General features: G+C 34.5%; 1 protein-coding gene across 1 annotated transcript in view; it reads right to left on the reverse strand.

The window, feature by feature from the left end:
* Positions 1-5,002: 5,002 nt before the first annotated feature.
* The window catches only part of LOC136843917 (uncharacterized), a 20,531-nt gene continuing 533 nt past the window's right edge, over positions 5,003-25,000 (reverse strand). Inside the window, exons 1-5 of the mRNA XM_067112831.1 lie at positions 24,683-25,000; positions 16,021-16,150; positions 13,501-13,643; positions 11,073-11,211; positions 5,003-7,590 (exon numbers count right to left, since the gene is read on the reverse strand). The exon at positions 24,683-25,000 is cut by the window's right edge and continues 533 nt beyond it. Of these exons, the coding sequence (XP_066968932.1) occupies positions 7,350-7,590; positions 11,073-11,211; positions 13,501-13,643; positions 16,021-16,150; positions 24,683-24,728 (699 nt within the window). The 5' untranslated portion in view covers positions 24,729-25,000 and the 3' untranslated portion in view covers positions 5,003-7,349. The remainder of the gene's footprint in view (positions 7,591-11,072; positions 11,212-13,500; positions 13,644-16,020; positions 16,151-24,682) is intronic.

The raw sequence follows: 25,000 nt of genomic DNA on the forward strand, positions 1-25,000 counted from the left end.
CTGTCGGTTATGTGAAATGACAACTACTTTAGGAAAATTTTATCTTGGTTTGAAACAGAAGCTTAAAGCTCATCGGCTTTGATGAGATGATACAATTCAACTTTTGATGAGTAATAAGCCACGATAATGTAAATGAGAGACTGTATTTTCCCAAAATACAAAAAAGAAGTTCAACTTTTAATGAGTTTTCATAGGTATTAGTTTTATAGTTATTTGCTTTTGTAAGCTAATTTTATATGCTTTGGTCACTTTACATCGTTCTACGTATTTAATAAGGTAATTGAGCTCCTTTATGAACAAATTATCAACAAATCTTAATTCTGGAATACAAAGAACAAAGTATGCGTGATTTTCCCGAGGGCACATACCATGTAATTTCCCTGTTATTTCGAGGAATTAATTACGGAGGTATGCTATGCACCAGAACCCTATGGAGGGAATGTATATTCTCTCTCTCTCTCTCTCTCTCTCTCTCTCTCTCTCTCTCTCTCTCTCTCTCTCCATGAAAGTATTAATCTTGTATGCTCTATTTTTGCAAGGGACATTTCAAACGTTCCAAATACCTTATTTACTTTCCAAATAAGCGTTGAATCAGTTAACCATATTTTGTTCTTTTGATAATAAAATAATTTGTACAATGAAAATAATAAAATACTTTGTACAATGAAAAAATACTTTGTACAATGAAAACAATAAAATACTTTGCATAATGAAAACAATAAAATACACTGTACAATTAAAAAAATAAAATACTTTGTACAATGAAAACACTTCAATGCTTCAAAAACCGCTCAGTTGGTTAGATGCCTGCTAATTGGCAGTTGTAAAGTAGAAGTTAAAAGACGAATTTACATCTAAAGCTGAAACTCTCGGCATTGTCATTTGTGAAAGCAACAGGAATTTTAATGGCGATAAATACCCATTTTATTTGTCTAACGTTTGCTACATAAGAAAGAATATCACCTTTCCTTAAAAACTCTTCTCATCGAATTTGCATCAAAAGAATATCAGGATTTTTGTATAAGGGAACTTTGGTAATTTGCCTTAATTTGATATGCTGAAGAGTTTAATATCCTTCTACTCTAAGGCTTAGCTAAGTAACCGATGTCTTACTAATGCCCCACTGCGGAATTTAATGAGCATTGGTAACACTGTGCAACCTTTCTCTGCAAGTTTGAGATTTCACGGCTTTGAAAATATTGCGATCGAAGGAGGCTGGTGAAGAACGGGCTCTCTTGAAAAAGGTCTTATATTTTGTTCCGTCGGTAGTGGAACATTGTTCGCCTGCCTAGACGTCAACAGATTTCCAAGGTTGTTATTTCTGTTTGAAATCAATCGAAGGCTTTTTTATGTATTTGTTTTGAGGGCGAAGGGTGCGTCGGGGGGGGGGGAGAGAGAGAGAGAGAGAGAGAGAGAGAGAGAGAAAGGTTTTGTGGGGGGAGAGGGGTTGTAAAGAAGATGACTGTGAACCAGATCATTGCCGACAGATTTTCTGCGTCACTTGCCTAAGATTTATAACAAAAGGAGAGAGCTTTCGGGAATGTGTTCGACTGAAAAGGGGAATCGAACAGATTCCCGAAAGTTGACTGTTAAGGTTTGTTTTTAAATATATATACCCGTACATAACTGGATTTGTTTCTCCATTGACATTGATGCTAAAACAAAAGGTTTAATTTAACGAGTTCGTTATTTGGATGACACTGAGGCATTGTTTTCCCGTAGGAGGTTAGGGCCGTCAGTGCACCTCATATGGTGCATTGTAGGCATTACTTAAGGTTCTTCGCAACGTCCCTTCGGCCCCTAGCTGCAACCTCTTTCATTCCTTTTACTGTACCTCCAATCATATTCTCTTTCTTCCATCTGACTTCCCTACTCCCTCTCCTAACAATTGATTCATAGTGCAACTGCTTTGAGGTTTTCCTCCTGTTACACCTTTCAAACCTTTTTACTCTCAGTTACCGTTTCAGTGTTGGATGACCTCATAGGTCCCAGCGCCTGGCCTTTGGCCTAAATCTTATATTCTCTCTCTGAGGCATTGCTTTGATGACAGTGGGGCATTTCTACGACAGATGAACAGTTGGATGTCTCAGGACAGGCCTTTTCCGAGTGACAATGCGAGCACCCTTTGGTACCTTTATTGGCAGCACGTTTAAAGGCCACTCGAAGCGTCAAAGTTGTCTGTTAGACTGACTCAGCCATTTCTATGATATTAGAATAAACGGACTCACATTTTTTTCACACCGGAAAACTTCAGTGAGACCCCAAAACTTGTCATGGTTCCTACAAATCCTTTGAACGAAGCAAAATAGTTGTAATGGCCGTGCCTGATGTTCACAGAGCGTAGTGAGACGATAACTTTGGTGAAGAAAGTTTGGAAGTGTTAGTATAGAATAGAAGGGAAATTGTTTAGAAGTGTCTGTATAGAGCAGGAGGGAAAATAACTAAGCTTTCAGGAGATGCTCGTAAAATGTTGCCAGTTCTTCAGTATACAGAATAATCATTGCCAAAGAAGATTTTATTCAGTAGGATTAATGTTCATGATCATTAGAATGTTGAAACAGGCACCTTTGCTTGCGTTTCTTTGCCTTAGAAGAAATAATCATGATAACGGGTAAGAACGGCAGAACCTCACTAGAATACTGTTCCTAGAACATTACTGCGATGTCTCGTGGAGAGCTCAAGCGAACGTTCTACCGTAAATGTCATCCCCAGTTACCCAAGAAACGTCTTCAAGATTTGAAAGATTCGGCATTTGGAAACATAATTCTACGCCAGTACATTCCCGGCAGCAAAGTGACACACAGACCCGCTGACAGATAATCAATGAAGAAGGAGAAGCGGACAAAAGCGAAAACGAGAGAACGCGATTGCACGGAAACGAGATCATACCGAGAATTCTCACATCAAGAGGCTTCGGTACAGCGGAAAGAGAAGAGGAACGCGGTTACGGCGATGGGATTGAAAGAGAGTCCATTGTCTGCCAAAAACAGACGCAGCTCGATGCAAAGGTGCGTGAGGAGGATGGAAATGGTTGTGGGAAGGAGATTAAATCCTCGCTATTGTGGGCGCGTTGATGTCCATGAACGCAAAATGGAAAGGGATATTAGATTGTACGCCTGTGTCTCAGCATTTTCATTCCTGGGACATTTCGAGTCGCATTAATCTGCTTTCTTTGCGTTTTAGTCTTCTGTAAGAGAAAACTATTGTGCCGGTTTTGTCTGTCCGTCCGCACTATTCTGTCCGCCCTCAGATCTTGAAAACTACTGAGGAGGCTAGAGGGCTGCAAATTGGTGTGTTGATCATCCACCCTCCAATCAGCAAACATACCAAATTGCAGCCCTCTAGCCTTATTAGTTATTATTTTTGTTAAGGTTAAAGTTAGCCATAATCGTGCTTCTGGAAACGATACAGGGTAGGCCACCACCGGGCGGTGGTTAAAGTTTCATTGGCCGCGGTTCATACAGCATTATACCGAGGCAACAGAAAGATAGATATTTTTTCGGTGGCCTTGATTATACGCCGTACAGAAAACTCGATTGCGCCGAAGAAACTTCGGCGCATTATTTACTTATTTGTGTAGTGTTTGGTCATCATAAATGATATAGAATCATACGAGGCCCTGTAAAAAGTACCAGAAAAGATTTAGTCTTCACCGCGAAGATACGAACAAAATATGTAGTCTAAAAGTTCATTGAATTCCGAGGGAATTCATTACCAGTGCCTATGTTTAGCTAAATTTGATAGGGATTCTGTTGTTTATAAGTGTAAGATACTACTTAGAAAATAACACCTGGGTAATTTCAGTGACCAGAAGCCTTTGGAAGTACTCGTTTTCATATTGACTCTAACAAAACACGGAATTCCGTTAAATATTTTGCCGCTGCCATTTGTTCAAGTTTTATTTGTATAGTGGGCGAGTATTGTTTGTTTTCTAGAGTAAAGTGTCCCCTAATGTTTTGTTTTCATTCATTGTATGGAGTTTTTACTACGTAATATATATATATACTTATACATTTATATATATATATATATATATGTATATGTATATATATATTTATATACAGTATGTATAATATATATGTGTATGTCTATCTATCTAATTATATATATATATATACATATGTGTATGTATGTGTATATGCATATGTGTATATATAAATATATCGAGTATATGTGTGTGTGTATACATATACATACTCTTTATATATGTATAGGCCTATACACACACACACACACACACACACACACATATATATATATATATATATATATATATATATATATATATATATATATATATATATATATATATATATAGAAAGCACTGGTGGGCAAGATCTTTCGCCTTCATTCTAAGGCATTTTCAAGCTTGAAAATGCCTTAGCGTAAAGGCGAAAGATCTTGTCCCCATTGACTCACTCTCCTCGTGGCAATAAACTCTGTTCATATTTTATATCACATTGTTTTATATATATATATATATATATATATATATATATATATATATACATATATATATATATATATATATATATATATATATATATATATATATATATATATATATATATATATATATATATATATATACTGTATATATATATGTGTGTGTGTTTATGAAGGCACAAATGCACGTGGTATCTGGCGAAGGACTGAGCCTTCCAAAATATCAGGACAAAATGAAAACACAATACAGTGGGTATATTTATAATTTCTCGTGAAATTCAACACCAAAAGTAATTTGTAAACACGCAAAATTTCATATTAAAACATACATGTTTGAAAACGGTCTAATTTCACTGAATAGTATCTGATGTATTGCAGATACAAAGTATACAGTATATGTGTGTGTGTATTTATGTATAAATTTATTTATATGTATATGTGTATTTGTATATATATATATATATATATATATATATATATATATATATATATATATATATATATATATATATATATATATATATATATATATATATATATATATATATTATCGAAAGTCTGCGTGCAAATTCATTGGAAAAATTGTGTACGTTTGTTTCATAATACCTGCAGAGTCAAATAAATAGCCCATACCAGTATTGCACAGGTACAATTATTTTAACACTCAAAAATAATGGAACAATTTTACAAGGATTAAAAATGTCTATGATGGTTTTCACATAGTCTTCATAAAGGTTAAATGATACATTACACTTCTTATCACATAACTGTCTACAACGATATTAATCCAACTTCTCAAATCACTGAATATCACATATAATAATTGTTCTCCTTGGGTTTTTTTTTTATTTTTACAAAAATATACTTTCAACACATATGTTATTTCATCGATAACTACAAGTAACAGGGTAGGAGGAATAGTCATAATCTCAAGGTATTCTACTGTTGTGAAGGATAAGAACATAGATAAGGGTCTCAGAACGACAATCAAGAACCGTCATTTGTTTTTCCATAATTATTATTATTATTATTATTATTATTATTATTATTATTATTATTATTATTATTATTATTATTATTATTATTCAGTAGATGAAACCTGTTCATATGGAAGAAGCCCACCATAGCGGCCATTGACTTGAAATTGATCATAATTATTATTATTATTATTATTATTATTATTATTATTATTATTATTATTATTATTATTCAGTAGATGAAACCTATTCACATGGAACAAACCCACCACAGGGGCCACTGACTTGAAATTCAAGCTTCCAAAGAACATAGTGTTCATTAGTAAGAAGTAAGAAGAAGAAGTAAAGGGAAATACGGAAAGAAGAGATACCACTTATTAAAAAAAAAATTAACAAATAGATAAGCAGATAAAAATGTATCAAAATGCAAGAAGAATAGTCTTAAGGTAGTAATGCGTTGCATTTTCGCTTGAACTTCTGAAGTTCCAATAAATCTGGTTTATCAGAAAATAAAGACGATCGATTAGCAAGCCAGTCTTGATCTTATTATACAAGGAACAAAATCTTTGATCATCTTAGGTCATCTTTACTTTTAGGCGATAATAGACAAATTGAACTCAGTGATACGTAAAATAACCTTTAATTACATTGACACACATTGTGAGAGTTTCCGGATATATATTCTTGGGTGTTTTTAGTTCATGAAGGGAGGAGGAATAATTACTGAAGTCTAACAGAATATTTCTTCCATAAAAGTCAGTTAATTTATTGAAAGGCCTAAAATCTTTTTAGATAAATATTAAAACCAAACGTAAAAGTCAGTTAGTTACTTGAAAGGCATAGAATCTATTTTAGACAAATATCAAAAGCAAACATAAAAGTCAACTACTTGTTATTGACAGACCTAGAATCTTTTTTAGATAAATATTAAAAGTAAACGTAAAAGTCAACTAGCTGTTATTGAAAGACAAAAAATCTTTTTAGATATTAAAAGTAAACTTAAAAGTCACTTAGTTTATTGAAATGCCTAAAATCTTTTTTATATAAATATTAAAAGTAAACGTAAAGGTCACTTAATTTATTGAAAGACCTAAAAATTTTTTTTGATAAACATCAATAGCAAACTTAAAAGTTAATTAGTTGTTATTGACAGACCTAAAATCTTTTTTAGATAAATATTAAAGTAAAAGGTAAAAGTCGGTTAGTTTATTGAAAGACCTAAAATCTTTTTTAGACAAATATTACAAGCAAACGTAAAATTAATTAGTTTATTGAAAGGCCTAAAATCTTTTTCAGATAAATATTAAAATTAAGCATGCGGCCGCTTAGTTTAACAAATTATGAGTAGGTCGAGTCTGTTGTAATTCGAAAAATTTACATCACCAATATCAAGAGATAGCCAGAAATTCTATAGCTTAAGACGTGAATAAAAAAAAATGCATAAACGGCATGTAACATTCAGAATGGCGCTCCGACGGAATAATTAACCTTGAGAGATATTTAGTTGTGATGATTATGAAAATAAATAACAAAAGATAGAGGGCAAAATGCGCTCAGAATGGACGAAAGAGAAATAGAAAGTGACTTGAATATCTTCAGTGAAAAGGAAATGAGAATTACTGCTATGAGTCTTCCTCCCAGAATCAAAAAATAAAACATGGAAAACCTCGAACTGGAAAGAAACGTGATCAATACGAGATGAAAGTGAAGCACGTAGTTTGCTTTGATCATCATCTGTTGATGCAATATTTCACGGTACTTTAGGAGCCCAGTCCACAAACAAGCACTAACCCTAGTTTGAAATATATGTTTATATAAAAAAAGGAGCAACGCATTTCGCCGTGAAGAACGCTCGAAACTCCCCATTTTCAACAGTCGGATTTGGACGTATTTTAACTGAGTAGTTCCACGAAGACTCCTCAGAACTTATAGAAGAGGCCACTTGAAGAGCAAAGAACTCGCCGCCAATAACATCCAAACGGTGCTGAACGCCGGAGAGCGATCGCTTGCGCGCGAGCAAGTCTTTCGGTTGACGTTGCGACATTTCTCCGCCTGAATGTCGTTGTAGGATAGCGTCGCCGTCACCTTCTTCAGGAAGAGGGCCTCGTGTTTTTGGCACCGGAAGTAGCCGACTCTGTACACGCAGGACAAGAAGCCCTCGCGGATGCTGGAAGAAGAGGAAAGGGGTTTATTAGAAGCGAGGGTTTCTATAAACACGTTTTGTTTGTGTATTTGTATATGTGTGTGTATGTATGTATGTATCTATAATATAAATATACTGTATAATATATATATATGTGTGTGTGTGTGTGTGTGTGTGTGTACATATAGTGTATACATACAGTATATATATACAGTACATATGTATGTATATGTGTTTGTAAATGTATGTGCGTATCATATATCCGCAGCAATCCGCAATTACAAATTAAATCAGCCAGCTCAACAATGCCCTTTGATGAGATGAAGCTTTGCATCAATACTTTTGCTTAATTAAAAGCGCGATATTTGAACTCATCCAAACATTATTCCTGATGACATTGTAATTAGCAGCATCAACAAAAAAAAACCACTCGTTTCAGTCATAAATAGTTTAAGGGAATTTAAGTGTTGGTGTGGGTATTCAATGCTCTCGCACTTGAGATAATTAGATTATTATTATTATTATTATTATTATTATTATTATTATTATTATTATTATTATTATTATTATTATTCAATAGGTGAAACCTATTCATATGGAACAAGCCCACCAAAGGGACCAATGACTTCAAATTCAAGCTTCCAAAGAATGTTATGGTGTTCATTAGGGAGAAGTAAGAAGAAGCAAAGTGAGATACAGAAAGAAGAGAAGCCACTTATTAAAAAAAGAAAAAAATAATAAATTCATAAATATACAAACAGATAAAAATGTATTAAAATGCAAGAAGAGTTGTATTAGGGTAGTAATGCATTGCACTTTCGCTAGATATAAAACAGTATACAGAATGTGTGTGTGTATGTGTGAGTGACATTAGAGTCTAGGACAATTACCCCCGAGGACAATTACCCCCAGGACAATTACCCTAGGACAATTACCCCCAAAGGACAATTACCCCCCGTAGGACAAATACCCCCTGAATTTTAGTAGTTAAAAGAGGTTATGATGTTAACCACTCTTGGAATAGTAATTTGTCAAATGAGCTTTTACTCGCTATATATATCTTACAATCGTCTTATTTTAAAATACCAGATATTTGGAAGAAGGTTAAAGGAAAACTAAATATAAGTAATAGATTATTTTGAAGACTGTATTCAATAGAAAAAAAATATAAGAGCTTGACATAAAATTGAAAATTTATTTTGAAGACTGTATTCAATAAAAAAATAAAATTGCTTAACATATAATTTAAAAAATTATTTTGAAGACTGTATTCAATAAAAATAAATAAAAGGACTTGACTTTTTATCTAAAATTGTAAATTGTATGCAATTCTACGTAAGTATTCTAAAACATCTTGATTTTCATAATTGTTAACAACTGATATAATTCGCTTTGAAACATCCAAATATTTTTTCCTAGAAGGTTCTTTATCAAAACCTGCTGCACATAGAGCCAGCTTTATTTGTTGTAAAGATTGTTCTCTTTTAATACATGTTAGAAATTTCCAAACGTTTGGGTGACAGCAGCCAACACTTGCTAGAAAGCTCCTGTGCCAACCTTCCACGGAATTGTTCGTTCTCGGAAGTTCCTCTGAAGCCCTGTCATACATATTCCATAAATTAGGTTCAAACATAGGTTGACGTCGTCCTCGTCTGCATAATCGTCCGATATACGTATCTTCAAAATAATCCTGTAATTGGTGGGTTTCTGGAGGTAGTATTTCGCACAGGCGTTCAAAAGCCATTTCAACATCATGTGATGGGACAAAGGCAATAGCAGCTATCATTTTCATGTTAACCGAAAACTCTTTATCATTTTGATAACGCTGCTGAAATCCACAAATCTGTAGCTTTCTGTAAATGTTCTGACTCAAGTGAAAAAAACAACACTTTATTTGAGTTTGAGGAAAAGCCGTACGCAGACTATTGATCATAGCAATTTCATAATCAACCATGACAGTTTCTGGAGTTAGTTCATTTATTAAGTTTTTCAGTTGTTCCAGCACAGCAGTGTATGTTGCTTGGCTTTTGTCGGTTAAAAGAATGTAAATCAATGGTACTGTTTGACCATTAATAAGTGCATGAACTGTATAAAGTTGCGAAAAATCCTAGGCACAGTTTTAAACGTTCCATCTAAAACCAATGAGACGCTTCCCTAGATATTTTAAGTTTTTATTTGTACCAAACATGAGTATTCTTTGGTCGAATGGTCCAGAATCATACAATATAAACTCTTGGTCATCAAGTGTTCTCGTATGCACATTTGTTAAGGTCAGTTCTTGTGCACTTTGTGGGAAGGGTCTTGAATGGCAAGTTTTCTACCTTTGACGTCTAATGTTGCGTCGTATATGGTGAACTTGGGGAAGTTTTGCACCTACTTCTTCAGTGACTTGTGAACATGCTTCACCAATTATTTGTTGCGCAGTTTCCTCTGTACTGGTTGCTTTCATTTATAATTTGCCAAGTTCGAACAGCTTCAGTTTTTGCTGCATCTGGCCCATGAGTATGATCATGCAATCGACCAACAACCGTATTTGTTCGACTATCCACTTTGACTTTAGCTTTGCAGTTTCTTTTATTTCTACGCTCATCACACTCATATGACACAACACTGTTGGCTAAATTCTTTTGCTTAACATACAGGTATCCTTCATACACTAACTTTTCTTTTCCTCTTTCACTTTTTATGAATTCCATATTTCTCTTGGGATGTAGCTTCTGTAAAATATTCAAATAAGTTTTCGAAAATGATCTTAGTTTGGAGAAAGTCGATATTCTTATAACCACCCAGCAAATGATAAACAGAGAGTTAAGTTATCTTAGTTTGGAGCAAGTCTAAGCAACTTTTAACTACTAGTATTAACATCATAACAACTTTTAACTACTAGTATTAACAGCGTAATAACTTTTAACTAATAGTTTTGAATTCAGGAGCTAGATTGTTGAATAGGGGGTAATAGTCCTATGGGGGTAATTGTCCTAGGGGGTAATTGTCCTAGGGGGTAATTGTCCTACGGGGGTAGTTGTCCTTGGGGGGTAATTGTCCTGTAGCGGTGACATTAGTATCGATGGCTTTAGTGACTAATGTTATTGCTGATAAGTAGAGTTTTATACGCGCATTTATTCTTGCGGGTATTAAAACAATATACTTTGTCCTGCCACTTGTAGATATGGAAATAATTAACTTTGTCCTTCCCCGTCTCTCTCTCTCTCTCTCTCTCTCTCTCTCTCTCTCTCTCTCTCTCTCTCTCTCTTATTACACCATCGTCAAGAAAGATCCCGGATTAGAAGAATGGGCATGAAAGGAACATTTGGTGACGAAAATAAAAGCTAAACCTCTCGAAAATCGTGTTGAATCTTCAGCTCATTCACGTATCATACAGAGCCAAATAAAAGTGAAACGAAAAAGAAATGACGTATAACGAAAGACGCAGGCGAGCACACAAAGAACTGCGGTGAACAAATGAACAAATATGTTGCAGCAGTGAGGAAGACACGGATACTTACCAACATAAATTGTGGTCCCGCACGGCGGCTGTAATGTTGGTGGCCTGGTGTTGCAGACTCACGAGGCGTTTGAAATGGAAGTGGCACTTCTCCCAGTCGCTGCTCACATCCCGCAAGCACGGCCCGTGCGACAAGTAGTCTGTAGGAAAAACGAAGCGTCATTTTTGCTAACATTCAGAATAGGTACTGCAAGCAAACTCATCTCACAGGCAAAAGCAGTGAACCGAAATAAGGTCACCATTAGTCTGTAGAAAACACAAAGTCATTACTTTTACTAACATTTAGAACAGGTACTGCAAGCAAACTCATCTCACAGGCAACATATTGAAAGCTAAAGCCGACTGATTTCTTTCAAGCAGTGAACCGAAGTAAGGTCATCATTAGTATGCAGAAAGCACAAAGTCATTATTTTCACTAACATTCAGAACAGGTACTGTAGGCAAACTCATCTCACAGGCAAAAGGTTGAGAGCTAAAGTCGACTGATTGCTTTTAAGCTGTCTACCAACGTTAATAGGATCTAAAGGAAACGAAGTCAGGTCATCGTTTATGTCTGTTGTAGTTAAAAGTTCAGTGGAACACGTGCACTGCAGATTCTTACAAACAATATTTTCATTATAGTAAAAATCACTTCTTTGCACCTGTAGATGCAGGTGTTTAGTAACTTTCGGGACATAATCATCGTGAAACCCATCAAGCTAAGTATACTTTTCCTGAGGAATTTTTAGTTCTCTGTAAAAGAAAACTATTGTGCCGGCTTTGTCTGTCTGTCCGCACTTTATTCTGTCCGCACTTTTTTCTGTCCGCCCTCCGATCTTAAAAACTACTAAGGCTAGAGGGCTGCAAATTGGCATGTTGATCATCCACCCTCCAATCATCAAACATACCGAATTGCAGCCCTCTAGCTTCAGTACTTTTCATTTTATTTAAGGTTAAAGTTAGCCATAATCGGGGTTCTGGCAACGATATAGGACAGGCCACCACCGGGCCGTGGTTAAAGTTTCATGGGCCGCTGCTCATACAGCATTATACCGAGACCACCGAAAGATAGACCTATTCTCGGTGGCCTTGATTGTACGATGTACAGAAAACTCGATTGCGCCGAAGAAACTTCGGCGCATTTTTTACTTGTTTTTAAGGAATCTAAGTAAGATAAAAAATGTATCATTTTCCCAGTACAGCGTCATAATTGGCAGAGCAGTTCAGGAATAAGTAGATCTCAAATTCACATCAAAAACTCCAAATAAGTATACCTAATCATTTTGTCCATGAATGTCATCAACTTAATCAAAGTCCAGCACTTCATTTGCAATGAACATAAGTCATAAGAGGAGAAGAGGAAAATTCGTCAGTGATGATCAATTAGATTCGTGCGTCAATGGAAATAATTCACCTTTCATATCATATTTAGAATTAATCGGATCCTAGGCAAAAGGAGGGCTATTACCTCTTTGAATTTATTCATAAATGTTTTTAAAAGCATCTCCTCGTCAATGCTCAAAGAGAGAGTATTCATTACAAGAGAGAGTATGTCGACAGACGATTGTCAGTCATTTTCACCATTTTTACCAGAGCTAATATGTTTACCAAATCTTGGAACCTATATACTTGTGTAGCCTCTCTCTCTCTCTCTCTCTCTCTCTCTCTCTCTCTCTCTCTCTCTCTCTCTCTCTCTCTGAGTGCCTTTATTTGCCCTTCCAATGATTATTCGTGAGTTATCAATCTACCCTTATTCATTACCACGAATTCTTTACGAAAATTCACGTAGTTCACTGTAAGCATTACTTAGGGTTTTTTTGCAGCTTCCCTTCGGCCCCTAGCCGTAACCTCTTTCATTCCCCTTACTGTACCTCTGTTCATATTCTTTTTCTTCCATCTGACTTTCCACCCTCTCTAACAAATGTTTCACAGTGCAACTGAACTGCGAGGTTTTCCTCCTGCCACGCCTTCCAAACCTTCTTACTGTCAGTTTCTCTCTCAGCACTGAGCGACCTCATAGGTCCCAGCGCTTGGCCTTTGGCCTAAATTCTGTTCTATTCTATTCTATTCTGCTTGATTGTGGACATAAATAAAAACGCTTTCATGTCTCAAAATGCTAATATTAAGATTCTGAATAAAAGGCAAAAACAAAAAATAGAAAAAGTAAGTAAATGCATAAAAGTAAAAAAAAAAAAGATCATGATGCATACAAAATGTTTTTGCACTAATCAATTTCACCTCTGAATGCGATATTCCTATTCCTATTCCTTTACGGAAATGATATCGTTCAAGATAACGCAAAAAGCGTCCCTCAAAATCAACATCCGATTTCGACAGGACCAAAAACCGACTCTCGTCCCTCCCTTCCATCCTCTTCTGCTCACTCTCTCTCTCTCTCTCTCTCTCTCTCTCTCTCTCTCTCTCTCTCTCTCTCTCTCTCTCTCTCTCACCTTTTTGGAAAACGGGGTCGTCGCACAGAAAGGCCAGAAACGATCTCGCCCCCTTCAAGTGCATCTCCAGCTCCGATCTCTCCTCGGGGCTCAGGCAGTTGGAGGTGTACCTGTCAACGCAGGCCATGCCGCCCTTGAAGGCCCTGGAGAGGAAATGGAGAGAAATTAAATCGGATTTCAATCCTGGGCGGGTATCCTTCACGGAGCAGGTTGAGGCCCCCCCAACTAACGTTCAGTTATACCTGAGCAGTTACGCCTGCGCAGTCGGCCTGTACAGGCAAAACTGAAAGCCACTAACGTTCAGTTTTGTAGGTATATAACTGAATATTAGTGAGTTCAGTTTTGCCTGCACAGGCATAACTGCGCAGGTATAACTCAACTTAATTGGGTTCAGTTTTGCTTGCGCAGCTATAACTGAACATTAGTGGGTTCAGTTTTGCCTGCACAGCATAACTGCGCAGGTATAACTGAATGTTAGTGGGTTCAGTTTTGCCTGTACAGAATAACTGCGCAGGTATACCTGAATGTTAGTGGGTTCAGTTTTGCCTGCACGGCATGACTGTGCAGGTATAACTGAACTTAAGTGGGTTCAGGTTTGCTTGCGCAGATATAACTGAGCGTTAGTGGGTTCAGTTTTGCCTGCGTAGGCATAACTGCGCAAGTATAACTGAGCATTATTGGGTTCAGCACAGGCATAACTGCGCAGGCATAACTGAACAGGTATAACTGAACGTTATTGGGGCCTTTACTCGGCGTAGTCTAATAGTTGTCACTCGATTCAATAGACGTCAGAAGAAAGTGGAAATCATTCTCTCTAAAGATTTCATTTCTGAAGTCTTCTGTATGATAAAATACTAATTTTTACATTAGTAAGTTCAGAATAATAAAAGATTAATTTTTACGTTAGCTCAGATAAATGCAGTGGTTATGTGTACTTTATTACTTTAGATATAAAATTGCCTTGAAAGATATACAAAAGATTATCCCCTGAAAGGTATTAGAATCTGTTGCTTTAATGGCATTCTTCTACAAGCATTCGCTACTTATTCTATACTACTTGATTGTTTGTGACATTTCCTGGAAAATGAGATGATTTGCTCAAATTCATTATTTTTGTCTCTTTCAAGACAACGAATCGCCTCGACCTTTGTCATCAATCTATTGTCACACTCTCCTGAAAGGTACTAAAAATTTAACATGCACCCACGTTGAACTTGTTAAAAGATTTTTTCATATCCTCCCGTGTATCTCTCTCTCTCTCTCTCTCTCTCTCTCTCTCTCTCTCTCTCTCTCTCTCTCTCTCTCTCTATATATATATATATATATATATATATATATATATATATATATATATATATATATATATATATATATATATATATATATATATAATAATATATATATGTTTATATATATATGTATATATATAATATGTATGTTTATATGTTTATATATACAAAGATATATATATTTTTATACATATATATACACACAACATATATATATATATATATATGTATTATTCACAAACAACGTATTTCAACTTTTATTCATCCGCTTCCTAAATCCGTATTTCACTTTCATAAAAGTTAGTTATGTCAGCAATGTATTCATAATTCTCAAATACTGCTTCCATAGAGACTAGGTAATCTTTGTCCATTAGACTTTCCATAGCATTCAAACTACTTCACTTGGTTGATCTCTCCCGTAATTTCCAATCTCTCAAAAAGTCAAGCACTTTCCTTATTCCGCATTTCGTCACTCCATCTTTCTAACATCCATTTACCAAAATAGCCTTGCAATTGCTAGCATTCGATTTCTACTTTCTCTCCTTAAATTCGGTTCCAGATTTCTTCACCAGTCATTGCATATTCTCTTCATCATCACAGATCAGTGCTTAGCCGTCTGCCAATGTCAGGCGCGTCCTTCTCCCATCTCCTTTTTCTTCATTCCTATATATATATATATATATATATATATATATATATATATATATATATATATATATATATATATATATATTTATGTATTTATATTTATATATATTATATATATATTGTATATATATGTATATGTGTATATATATATATAAATTTTATATATATATATATATATATATATATATATATATATATATATATATATATATATATACATGAAATTTTTTTTATCACACTGTGATTTATATACAATCATGAAGCTACAAATGTCGCTTAATATCAAATTCACGCTACCTCGGGAATATCTCCGATGGAGAATTGTCGCCGAAGGGGAATTTATATAAGTGATAAATGAATTGGTATCGTCGGGACCCGAACCCTTGACACGAAACCTATTCAGCGACTCCAGTAGACGCTACCCACTGCGAGGTAGCGTGAATTTGATATTAAGCGACATTTGTAGCTTCATGATTATATATATATATATATATATATATATATATATATATATATATATATATATATATATGTATGTATTTATACACACTGAGACAAATAAAGGAATATGATTGGTTCTCACTTGCACATATTGTTGAGATCAAGCCGGGTATGAGGTAGGCCACTCTTGGGCATGAGGGGAGCCACATGGGCCAAACACACATCCAAATCCTCCTTCTTCGACTTGCATTTCTCGCCCTCACTCTGACCACCTGGAAAAACAAAACAGCGATAGTCAGGTTAGGATGGGAACAATAATAATAAAGATAAGGTAAAGTTCACGAGCAGAAAGGACACTAGTTGCATCATCAAGAGTGAAAATAATAATATTTATTTTCGTGACAATGAATAAAAAAAATTTTCCCAATATTTATTGAAGCGTTTCGACCTTTTCCAACTGCCATGGTCATTTCAATCCTCAAAATAAAGAAAAATAATATTCATTTTCGTGACAATGAATACAAAATTTTTCCCAATATTTATTGAAACGTTTCGACCTTTTCCAACTGCCATGATCATTTCAAACCTCAAAATGAAGAAAATGTATTCGATCTTTCCCTAATTTCAGATGTTTACAATGAAAATGCATGCAAGAACACAGTACGTACTATAAGTCAAAATTGCAATAAATGGAAATGAAGTTTGAGGAGATTCCATATTTTAGCACGATCAATTTAACATGGGCCTTGTTATCTTAATTTCCATCTGAATTAGTCTACCATTGTCCCCAACTTCTACGGAATCCCTTGAGACTTCCAAAGTGTCTAAGTTAGCGAAGCATTCACGGGACTTCAGAAGTTCCCCCATTCTAATTTTGGGTGTAATGCTAAAATTAGCTCATGCCCTCCATCCTCAAGCTTCTAAAGATACTTCCCTTGTAAGGTGGCCACAGTTTCCAGCAATTTGTCTTCGTCATTTCAGAAGTCTTGTAAAGCCTGTTTTGGTATTTATTACTGATTTTTTAATTGATATAATTTTTAATATTTTTACTATTATACTCAGTATTAGTACTGGCATTACCGTTAGTATAATTATACTATTTTTACTCTTGTACTTCAGCAAGTGTGTGGATATTGCCAATTATCATTTTTATCATTTTATCTCTTGTATCTAAGTTGTGTGTATTGTATTGTCTGAGCTGAAATAAAGATTATTATTATTATTATTATTATTATTATTATTATTATTATTATTATTATTATTATTATTATTATTATTATTTGATAGTGAAGTCACGGGCTTCTTTATGAACTATCATTTTTATTACTTCTAAAAAAATTGTTTAGTACATATCTCGCTTTTGTTATTATGCTTTTCGGAGGTCCTATGACAGGCGATTAGCTTTCCTTAATATTTGTTGAAGTGGATTGTCTGAAAGTTCTAAAAACACACTTTTTTTTCACGAGGCAATGAAAAATTAATTCTTTTAGAGTCGGACACTTTAACTCTTTCTGTATATCTTCCGAGGAACCACTAAAGTACAGACTGTGTGATAGCGTTCCGATATTGTCTAATTTACATTTCAAATTCCTGTCAGTGTGGTAGTTTATGCCAAGACCCAGAAATGTTACCTTAATGAATACCTGAAAAGGTAAAGAAGTCTTCACCATGATAAGACTGGAAAGGCTGTCTCCGTTATTCCATTTTTAAAACTAGGATTGGGTCATTAACGTATCTCTTCCGGAGAATTACAGCAAAATCCTTTATTGTTTCAGTTTTTATATACTTTGTGGAGCTACAGTAATAGAATGACCTAAGGGGCTAAATATTTGAGACTGACTGCAAAATTCTCTAAATGAAAAACAATGTATATTGTTGAAAATGCCAATCAAAATACACGTTTTCACTGTCAAAATCAATATACACACTTTCTTTGTCAAAATCAAAATACTCACTTTCACCGTCAAAATCAATCTACACACTTTGTCATAATCAAAATACACGATTTCACTGTCAAAATCATCACACTTTCTTTGTTAAAATCAAAATGCATATTTTCACTGTCAAAATGAAAATACTTTCACTGTCAAAATTAAAATACGCACTTTCACTGTCATAAAATTACACGCTTTCACTGTAAAAATGAAAATACACACTTTCCCTGTCAAAATCAAAGTACGTGCTTTTACTGTAAATATGAAAATATACATTTTCACTGTCAAAACCAAAATACACTCTTTCATGTCAAAATCAAAATACACACTTTCACTGTCAAAATGAAAATACTTTCATTGTCAAAATTAAAATGCACACTTTCACTGTAAAAATGAAAATACACACTTTCACTGTCAAAATCAAAGTACGTGCTTTTACTGTAAATATGAAAATATACATTTTCACTGTCAAAACCAAAATACACTCTTTCATGTCAAAATCAAAATACACACTTTCACTGTCAAAATGAAAATACTTTCATTGTCAAAATTAAAATGCACACTTTCACTGTCAATATCAAAATACAAACTTTCACTGTCAAAATAAAAATACACGCTTTCACTGTCAAAATCCAAATACACACTTTCACTGTCAAAATTAGAATACTTTCACCGTCAAAATCAAAATACACGCTTTCACTGTCAAAATGAAAATACTCTCATTGTCAAAATCAAAATACACGCTTTCACTGTCAAAATGAAAATATACATCTTCACTGTCAAAATCAAAATACACGCTTTCAATGTCAAAATCAAAATACTTTCAGTGTCAAAATTAAAATACACACTTTCACTGTCATAATAAAATTTCACGCTTTCACTGTAAAATTCAAAATACACACTTTCACTGTCAAAATCAAAGTACATGCTTTCACTGAAAAAATTAAAATACACACTTTCACTGGCAGAATCAAATACTTTCACTGTCAAAATGAAAATACACATTTTCACTGTCAACACCACAATACACTCTTTCATTGTTAAAATCGAAATACACGCTTTCACTGTCAAAATCAAAATACATGCTTTCACTGTAAAAATCAAAATACACTTTCACTGGCAAAATCAAAATACTTTCACTGTCAAAATAAAAATTGACGCTTTCGCTGTCAAAATCAAAATACACACTTTCACAGTCAAAATAAAAATTCACGCTTTCGCCGCAAAAATTAAAATACACACTTAATTTGTCAAAATCGAAATACACACTTCCACTGTCAAAATAGAAATTCACGCTTTCACTGCCAAAATAAAAAAAACACTTTCACTGACAAAATAAAAATACACGCTTCCACTGTCAAAATCAAAATACACGCTTTCACTATCAAAATCAAAATACACACTTTCTTGGTCAAAGTAAAAATACGCGCTTTCACTGTCAAAATCAAAATACACGCTTTCACTGTCAAAATTAAAATACACACTTTCTTTGTCAAAATCAGAATACACGCTTTCACTGTCAAAATCAAAATACACGCTGTCATCGTCAAAATTAAAATACACACTTTCTTTGTCAAAATCAGAATACACGCTTTCACTGTCAAAATCAAAGTACACACTTTCACTGTCAAATTGTAAAATGCACACGTCTGCTGTCTTATCTCAAAATACACATTTCCACGGTTAGATATCAAATTGCGAAATGTTGATCACACCTAACAACTCTGCAAGGACAATTGCAGTATCACACGAAATAAAGTGCTGCGTTCCACATCTACTCTGAAATCACTGAGGGAGGCACGATATTAAGCATTCGCTTGAAAAGGCAGAAATTGCTCGCCTTTGGGCTAATTTTAATTCACTCCTTATATAGCCCAGGGAGTCAGACCTTTAAAAACGGTATAACAATGCACCATTTCAGCACCCCAGAGAGGAATAATACCCAAAATAATAATGACAATAATAAGAATAAGTAAAGAATAATTCATTATGGGAAGCAACAGGATTGGCCTCGTATCCAAGATTCAGAAGATGAGAGAAAGAGAGAGAGAGATTTTAAAATTCCTGGCTCATCCATCAATAAAATAAGTTTTGGATTAATTGATTTTTCCTTAGGAAATTTTGATGATTCACACTAACCTTTTGTAAACAACTGGCATATTTCTCACTGTTCATGTACGGAATGTACTGTAGTACGGAATTGTGTTCCCCGAGTATACAGTGAATAAGGAAATTAACTTCAGCTGATGGAGCTCGCGTTTTTTCCCGTCGACATTACGTAATGAAAATGGAATCCATTAGATGAAATTAAAAAAAATCATTACATATTTGTTACGTTGAAATATTTCTAATGGCTTCTTGAAAGTTTTTATTATGGCATTAAAACATCAAAACACACACATACCCACATTCACACACACTTACACGCATATATGTATGAATACATATATATGTGTGTGTATATGTATGTATGTATTTTTACATACATATATATATACAGTATGTGTGTAAAAATACATATAAACAGTATATACATACATACATATATTAAACCACAAATATCGTTCATTTCACTATACCTTGAAAATCACCTGCACCCAACGGGAATTATAATTGAAAAGTGCCTCGTTCTCGGCAGGATTCGAACTGTTTCCTGATTTGGACACAACGGTAAACAGTGACTTCAGCCACCCGCATCCGCTATCAAGGTTAAGAAGGGTTGCTATCGATTCTAAGTCTTCTTCTTTGTCTTTGTCCATTTCTACGTGAGGTCGTTTTTTCCTATCAGCCTTCTCCACCTTCCCCTGTCCAACGCATCCTGACTTCTAAAGCCTTTCTTCCTCATTTCCTTTGCTATTTTATCCTTCCGTCTAAACTTTGACCTTCCTCTGCTTCTCCTTCCCTCCGCCTCCATGTTCATAACCATTTTACACGCATGATATTCTTTTCTATGCGTGACATGACCAAACCACTGTAGACTCCGAGCCCGGAACGTGAATTCGACTGGCAAATGTACAACAGAGGTGATATCAACTTATATCTCCCTTCATAGCTGGGTGGTCTAAGTCACTGTCTGTCTTTGTTCCTGTGCCATACAACGGCTCGAATCCTGCCGGGGACGAAGCAGTATTCAATTGTAATTTATCTTGGGTGTAAGTTGTTCCCGAGGTGCGGTGGATTGGATATTGAACGATATTTGTGGTTCAGTATTTGTAACATAATAAAAGTCACGTATGAATAAGTGACAATTCATATATATATATATAATATATATATATATATATATATATATATATATATATATATATATATATAATGTATGTATGTGTGTATACACATATACTGTATACGTGTGTGCATGTGAGCGTATAAAGAATGCACATAAATTGAAAGATGACATCAAACGGATTAAAAATCACCTTTCACTGTTGTCTCAATCACTTTCAGTGTCAGAATTCTATTAATCAACTCTCTCTCTCTCTCTCTCTCTCTCTCTCTCTCTCTCTCTCTCTCTCTCTCTCTCTCTCTCTCTCTCTCTCTCTCTCTCCAAAGAGATTTCTTATATTCCCTTGACGCGCTGGCAAAGGTTTCTAGCGAAAGAATAAATTAATGATTTAAGTCCCCTCTATCCAAAGGGGAAAAAAGCAACTCATTATCACTTGCTAAGAATGAGTGTATGAACCTCTGATTAAGGATGGTGAGAGAGGTTCCCATTAACAGTCGGATAAAATTATTATATGTTTTAATTGCTGCCGGAAAAACATATATTTTTTTTATCATTTTAATGAGACTGAATTTACGTCGACGATAATTTTGCAAATGAGTAAATCACGAAGTGAGGCCACTACTGTAAATTATCGATGGATTCTCACTCGTGTTTTTGTTTAGGAATTAGTATGCTTCACTTTGCTTACATGTATAGTGTTTGCATTGCCAATTTTATGCAATGTTCGTGGGCAATATCTATATCCATGTCACAGTATCTTGTCTTTGTTGATAGTGAGTTCGTGCATATGTATATGTATATTTATATATATATATATATATATATATATATATATATATATATATATATATATATATATATATATATATATATATATATGCATTAAGCTACAAACGTCCTTTAATGCTTGTATATGAATCACGGTGATGTGATAAAATTTCATATATATATATATATATATATATATATATATATATATATATATATATGTGTGTGTGTGTGTGTGTGTGTGTGTATATATACATTCGTATAATGATGAAAGTATAATTCACACATAAAAAAAAGTTCATTATAAATTGATATGCTACGACAGAGAAAAAGAGAGAGCTAGCTCAATGTAGTTCTGTATAAATGAACATCATGTGGCAAATAAACTTAAATGTATTCACACCTGCAGGATTTTCTTCATGTCTTGTATTAATACACTAATAATTATATAAGTCATTCCCCGAAAGAAAATACGAATTGTATGACAGTATCCAAGACAGTGCGGGTAAAATAATGCCTTTTTTGTTTTCGTGTAAATCCTACTGTCCTCATCGTCCTAGAGAATGTCACTTTTCACTCAGTTATATTCCCTCTGAAGATGAGGACAGTAAGTCCTTGGAAAGCTTAAGCATTTTCACTTTCTCTGTAGCGATGCATCAAGACTCACACTCGACCTAAAGGTCTCATTCTATCTACTTTTTTAAGGAACGCGACCGTCCCTCATAATCCTCATCCAAGATATCGTTCCCCTGATCATACCTGAGGCAGGAATCGGAGGCTATTGCATAACGATAAAGAACAAAAATATAATGATTGAATTATGATCCTGAATAAAATAAAATAGCTTCTTGACCTTCTTCCTAAACCTGCAGTCTTTTTAGTCAACGAGAGGAAAGCGTTTGTAGAAATTTGCGTATCAAAATAACAGAGGACTACAGATGTTGGCATTTCTTGATAAGATGTCATGTGCCTTATCGATTTACCAGACCTTGAAAATTGACCTTCAGAAGTTCCACTTAATCTTATTTTTTATCGTGTGATTCAAAAAATATTAAAAAACGCTTACCCATATACCAGTAAACTCATTTTTTTAAATAATCTCATTAATATTTTCTTCAGTTATTATTATTATTATTATTATTATTATTATTATTATTATTATTATTATTATTATTATTATTATTATTATTATTATTATTATTATTATTATTCAGAGGATGGACCCTATTCATACGAAACAAGCCCACCAAAGGGGCCATTGACTCGAAATTCAGCTTCCAAAGAATTTTATGGTGCTCATTTGAATGAAGTAACAGAAGGTAATGGGAAATGCAGGAAGAGATCAGTTATTAGAAAAACAATAGTGATTTGATTTGCAGTATGAGTGTCGATATCTTTGTGTAAACTAGTTTTGTGTAAACTAATTGTTGTTAGGTAATAATATCCTGTAATGTTATGCCATTCAAGTTACTTTCAGCTTAAAATAATGATTTCTATAGACAGGGAAAATGCATGTGCTAGCAAGGTATATGTAGCAGTGCAACAATAATCAATAAAAATAATGTTGAAAGTTCCCATATACATAAAATTAATCAAAATATAAAAATCACATTTTACAAAAATGTCCATTTACATAAAATTAACAAAGATATCAGAATATTATTTTTAGTGACTCGCATACAAAGAAACAGACATTCTATGTAGAAAAAAAAAAAAGAAACTGTGTAAAGTCCGAGGAATAATTCCAAATCTCTTTTGGAAACCACCATAGGCCCACACACCACGATGACGAAAAACGATACTCAGACAAAATAAGAAAAAGATATATTCATAAATACGGATAGACGCGATTACGAATAGTGGGATGAAAATCAATTCTTTGAAAGTGAGAATTAAAAATACCGTGACTCTGGAATCACGCACGCTTTCGTTTTTCATTTAAAGGGTGGATGAAGTTCCTCATGTCACAGAAAAGTGCCTCATTCAAAATCACGACTTTATTTAATATGTCAAACTCGTTATGTTGCTTTGTATTTTCTTGCTTTAGGTTTGGTGGCAGTTAAGCTTGTAATTTGATTCCCGTCATCTGAAAATTCGTAAATATATGAATACATATTTTGTTTTACATATATATATATATATATATATATATATATATATATATATATATATATATATATATATATATATTTCGTCAGTGGCTTGGAAATAAAGTCGAAACCGGTCAGGACCTACACCCGTTTCTTATTTTTCACCTGTGGTAATGTGTGATATATATATATATATATATATATATATATATATATATATATATATATATGTGTGTGTGTGTGTGTGTGTGTGTGTGTGTGTGTGTGTGTGTGTGTGAGTATGTATATATGAGGCTATCAGTCGAGAAACATGCCAAGCGCCATCCTGGGTCAAAGTATCGTTTAATTCAATTTATTTTATTTTAAAAATGGCACTTGGCATGTTTCTCGACTGAAAAGCTCAATTATATAGGCTACACATATGCAAATATATACATATTCCCTTCCTCATTGAAGATTTATACTCAAAAGTACATATTACTACTCATTGAACCGTCAGTCAGAGAGAGCCTCGTTAAAGAAAAAGGGTAATAATGCCAATAAAGAACAGGTTCCATATCAGTTAAGCGCTTCAGCCTTCGTTCCTCCATCAGGAATACCGTAATTCATGAACACAGGGGTCTCCTATGCTCCTAAGATATGCTCCAGGGGTCTCCTATGCTCCTAAGAAAGAATTCATAGGTCAGGCACCCCTTGCTCGAAGCGAACACCCACTCGTGTAAAGTTATTCACGGTCACATATCAAAGCCACGTCTCTGAATGCCCCAATGCCCAACCCATACTCACCGATTCCAAGGAGAATCGCGATCGTAAGGTATATATTGACTTGCATATTACTTGGGATCTTTCTATCTCCTGCGGACTTCCATAAAAAGTCGGGTCAGTCCGGACACCTTAATTCTGAAACACGAGCAACTTTTGCGCCCTCCACACGTGCGAGGATTTAATCCCATCCTGTTGGTTTCCTTAAAAGGACGAAGACATATCCGCTCGTTCCAAATAACTTTGGGTCACGTTTGCTTAAATGCAGCACGGAAAGACTTGCGGGTATTCCGGCCCGCTAAAGTTCCATACAGCCTTGCGCTGGAACGAGCAAGTGGAGGA

Source organism: Macrobrachium rosenbergii, chromosome 12 (assembly GCF_040412425.1).
Source record: "Macrobrachium rosenbergii isolate ZJJX-2024 chromosome 12, ASM4041242v1, whole genome shotgun sequence".
NCBI classification, from domain to species: domain Eukaryota; kingdom Metazoa; phylum Arthropoda; class Malacostraca; order Decapoda; family Palaemonidae; genus Macrobrachium; species Macrobrachium rosenbergii.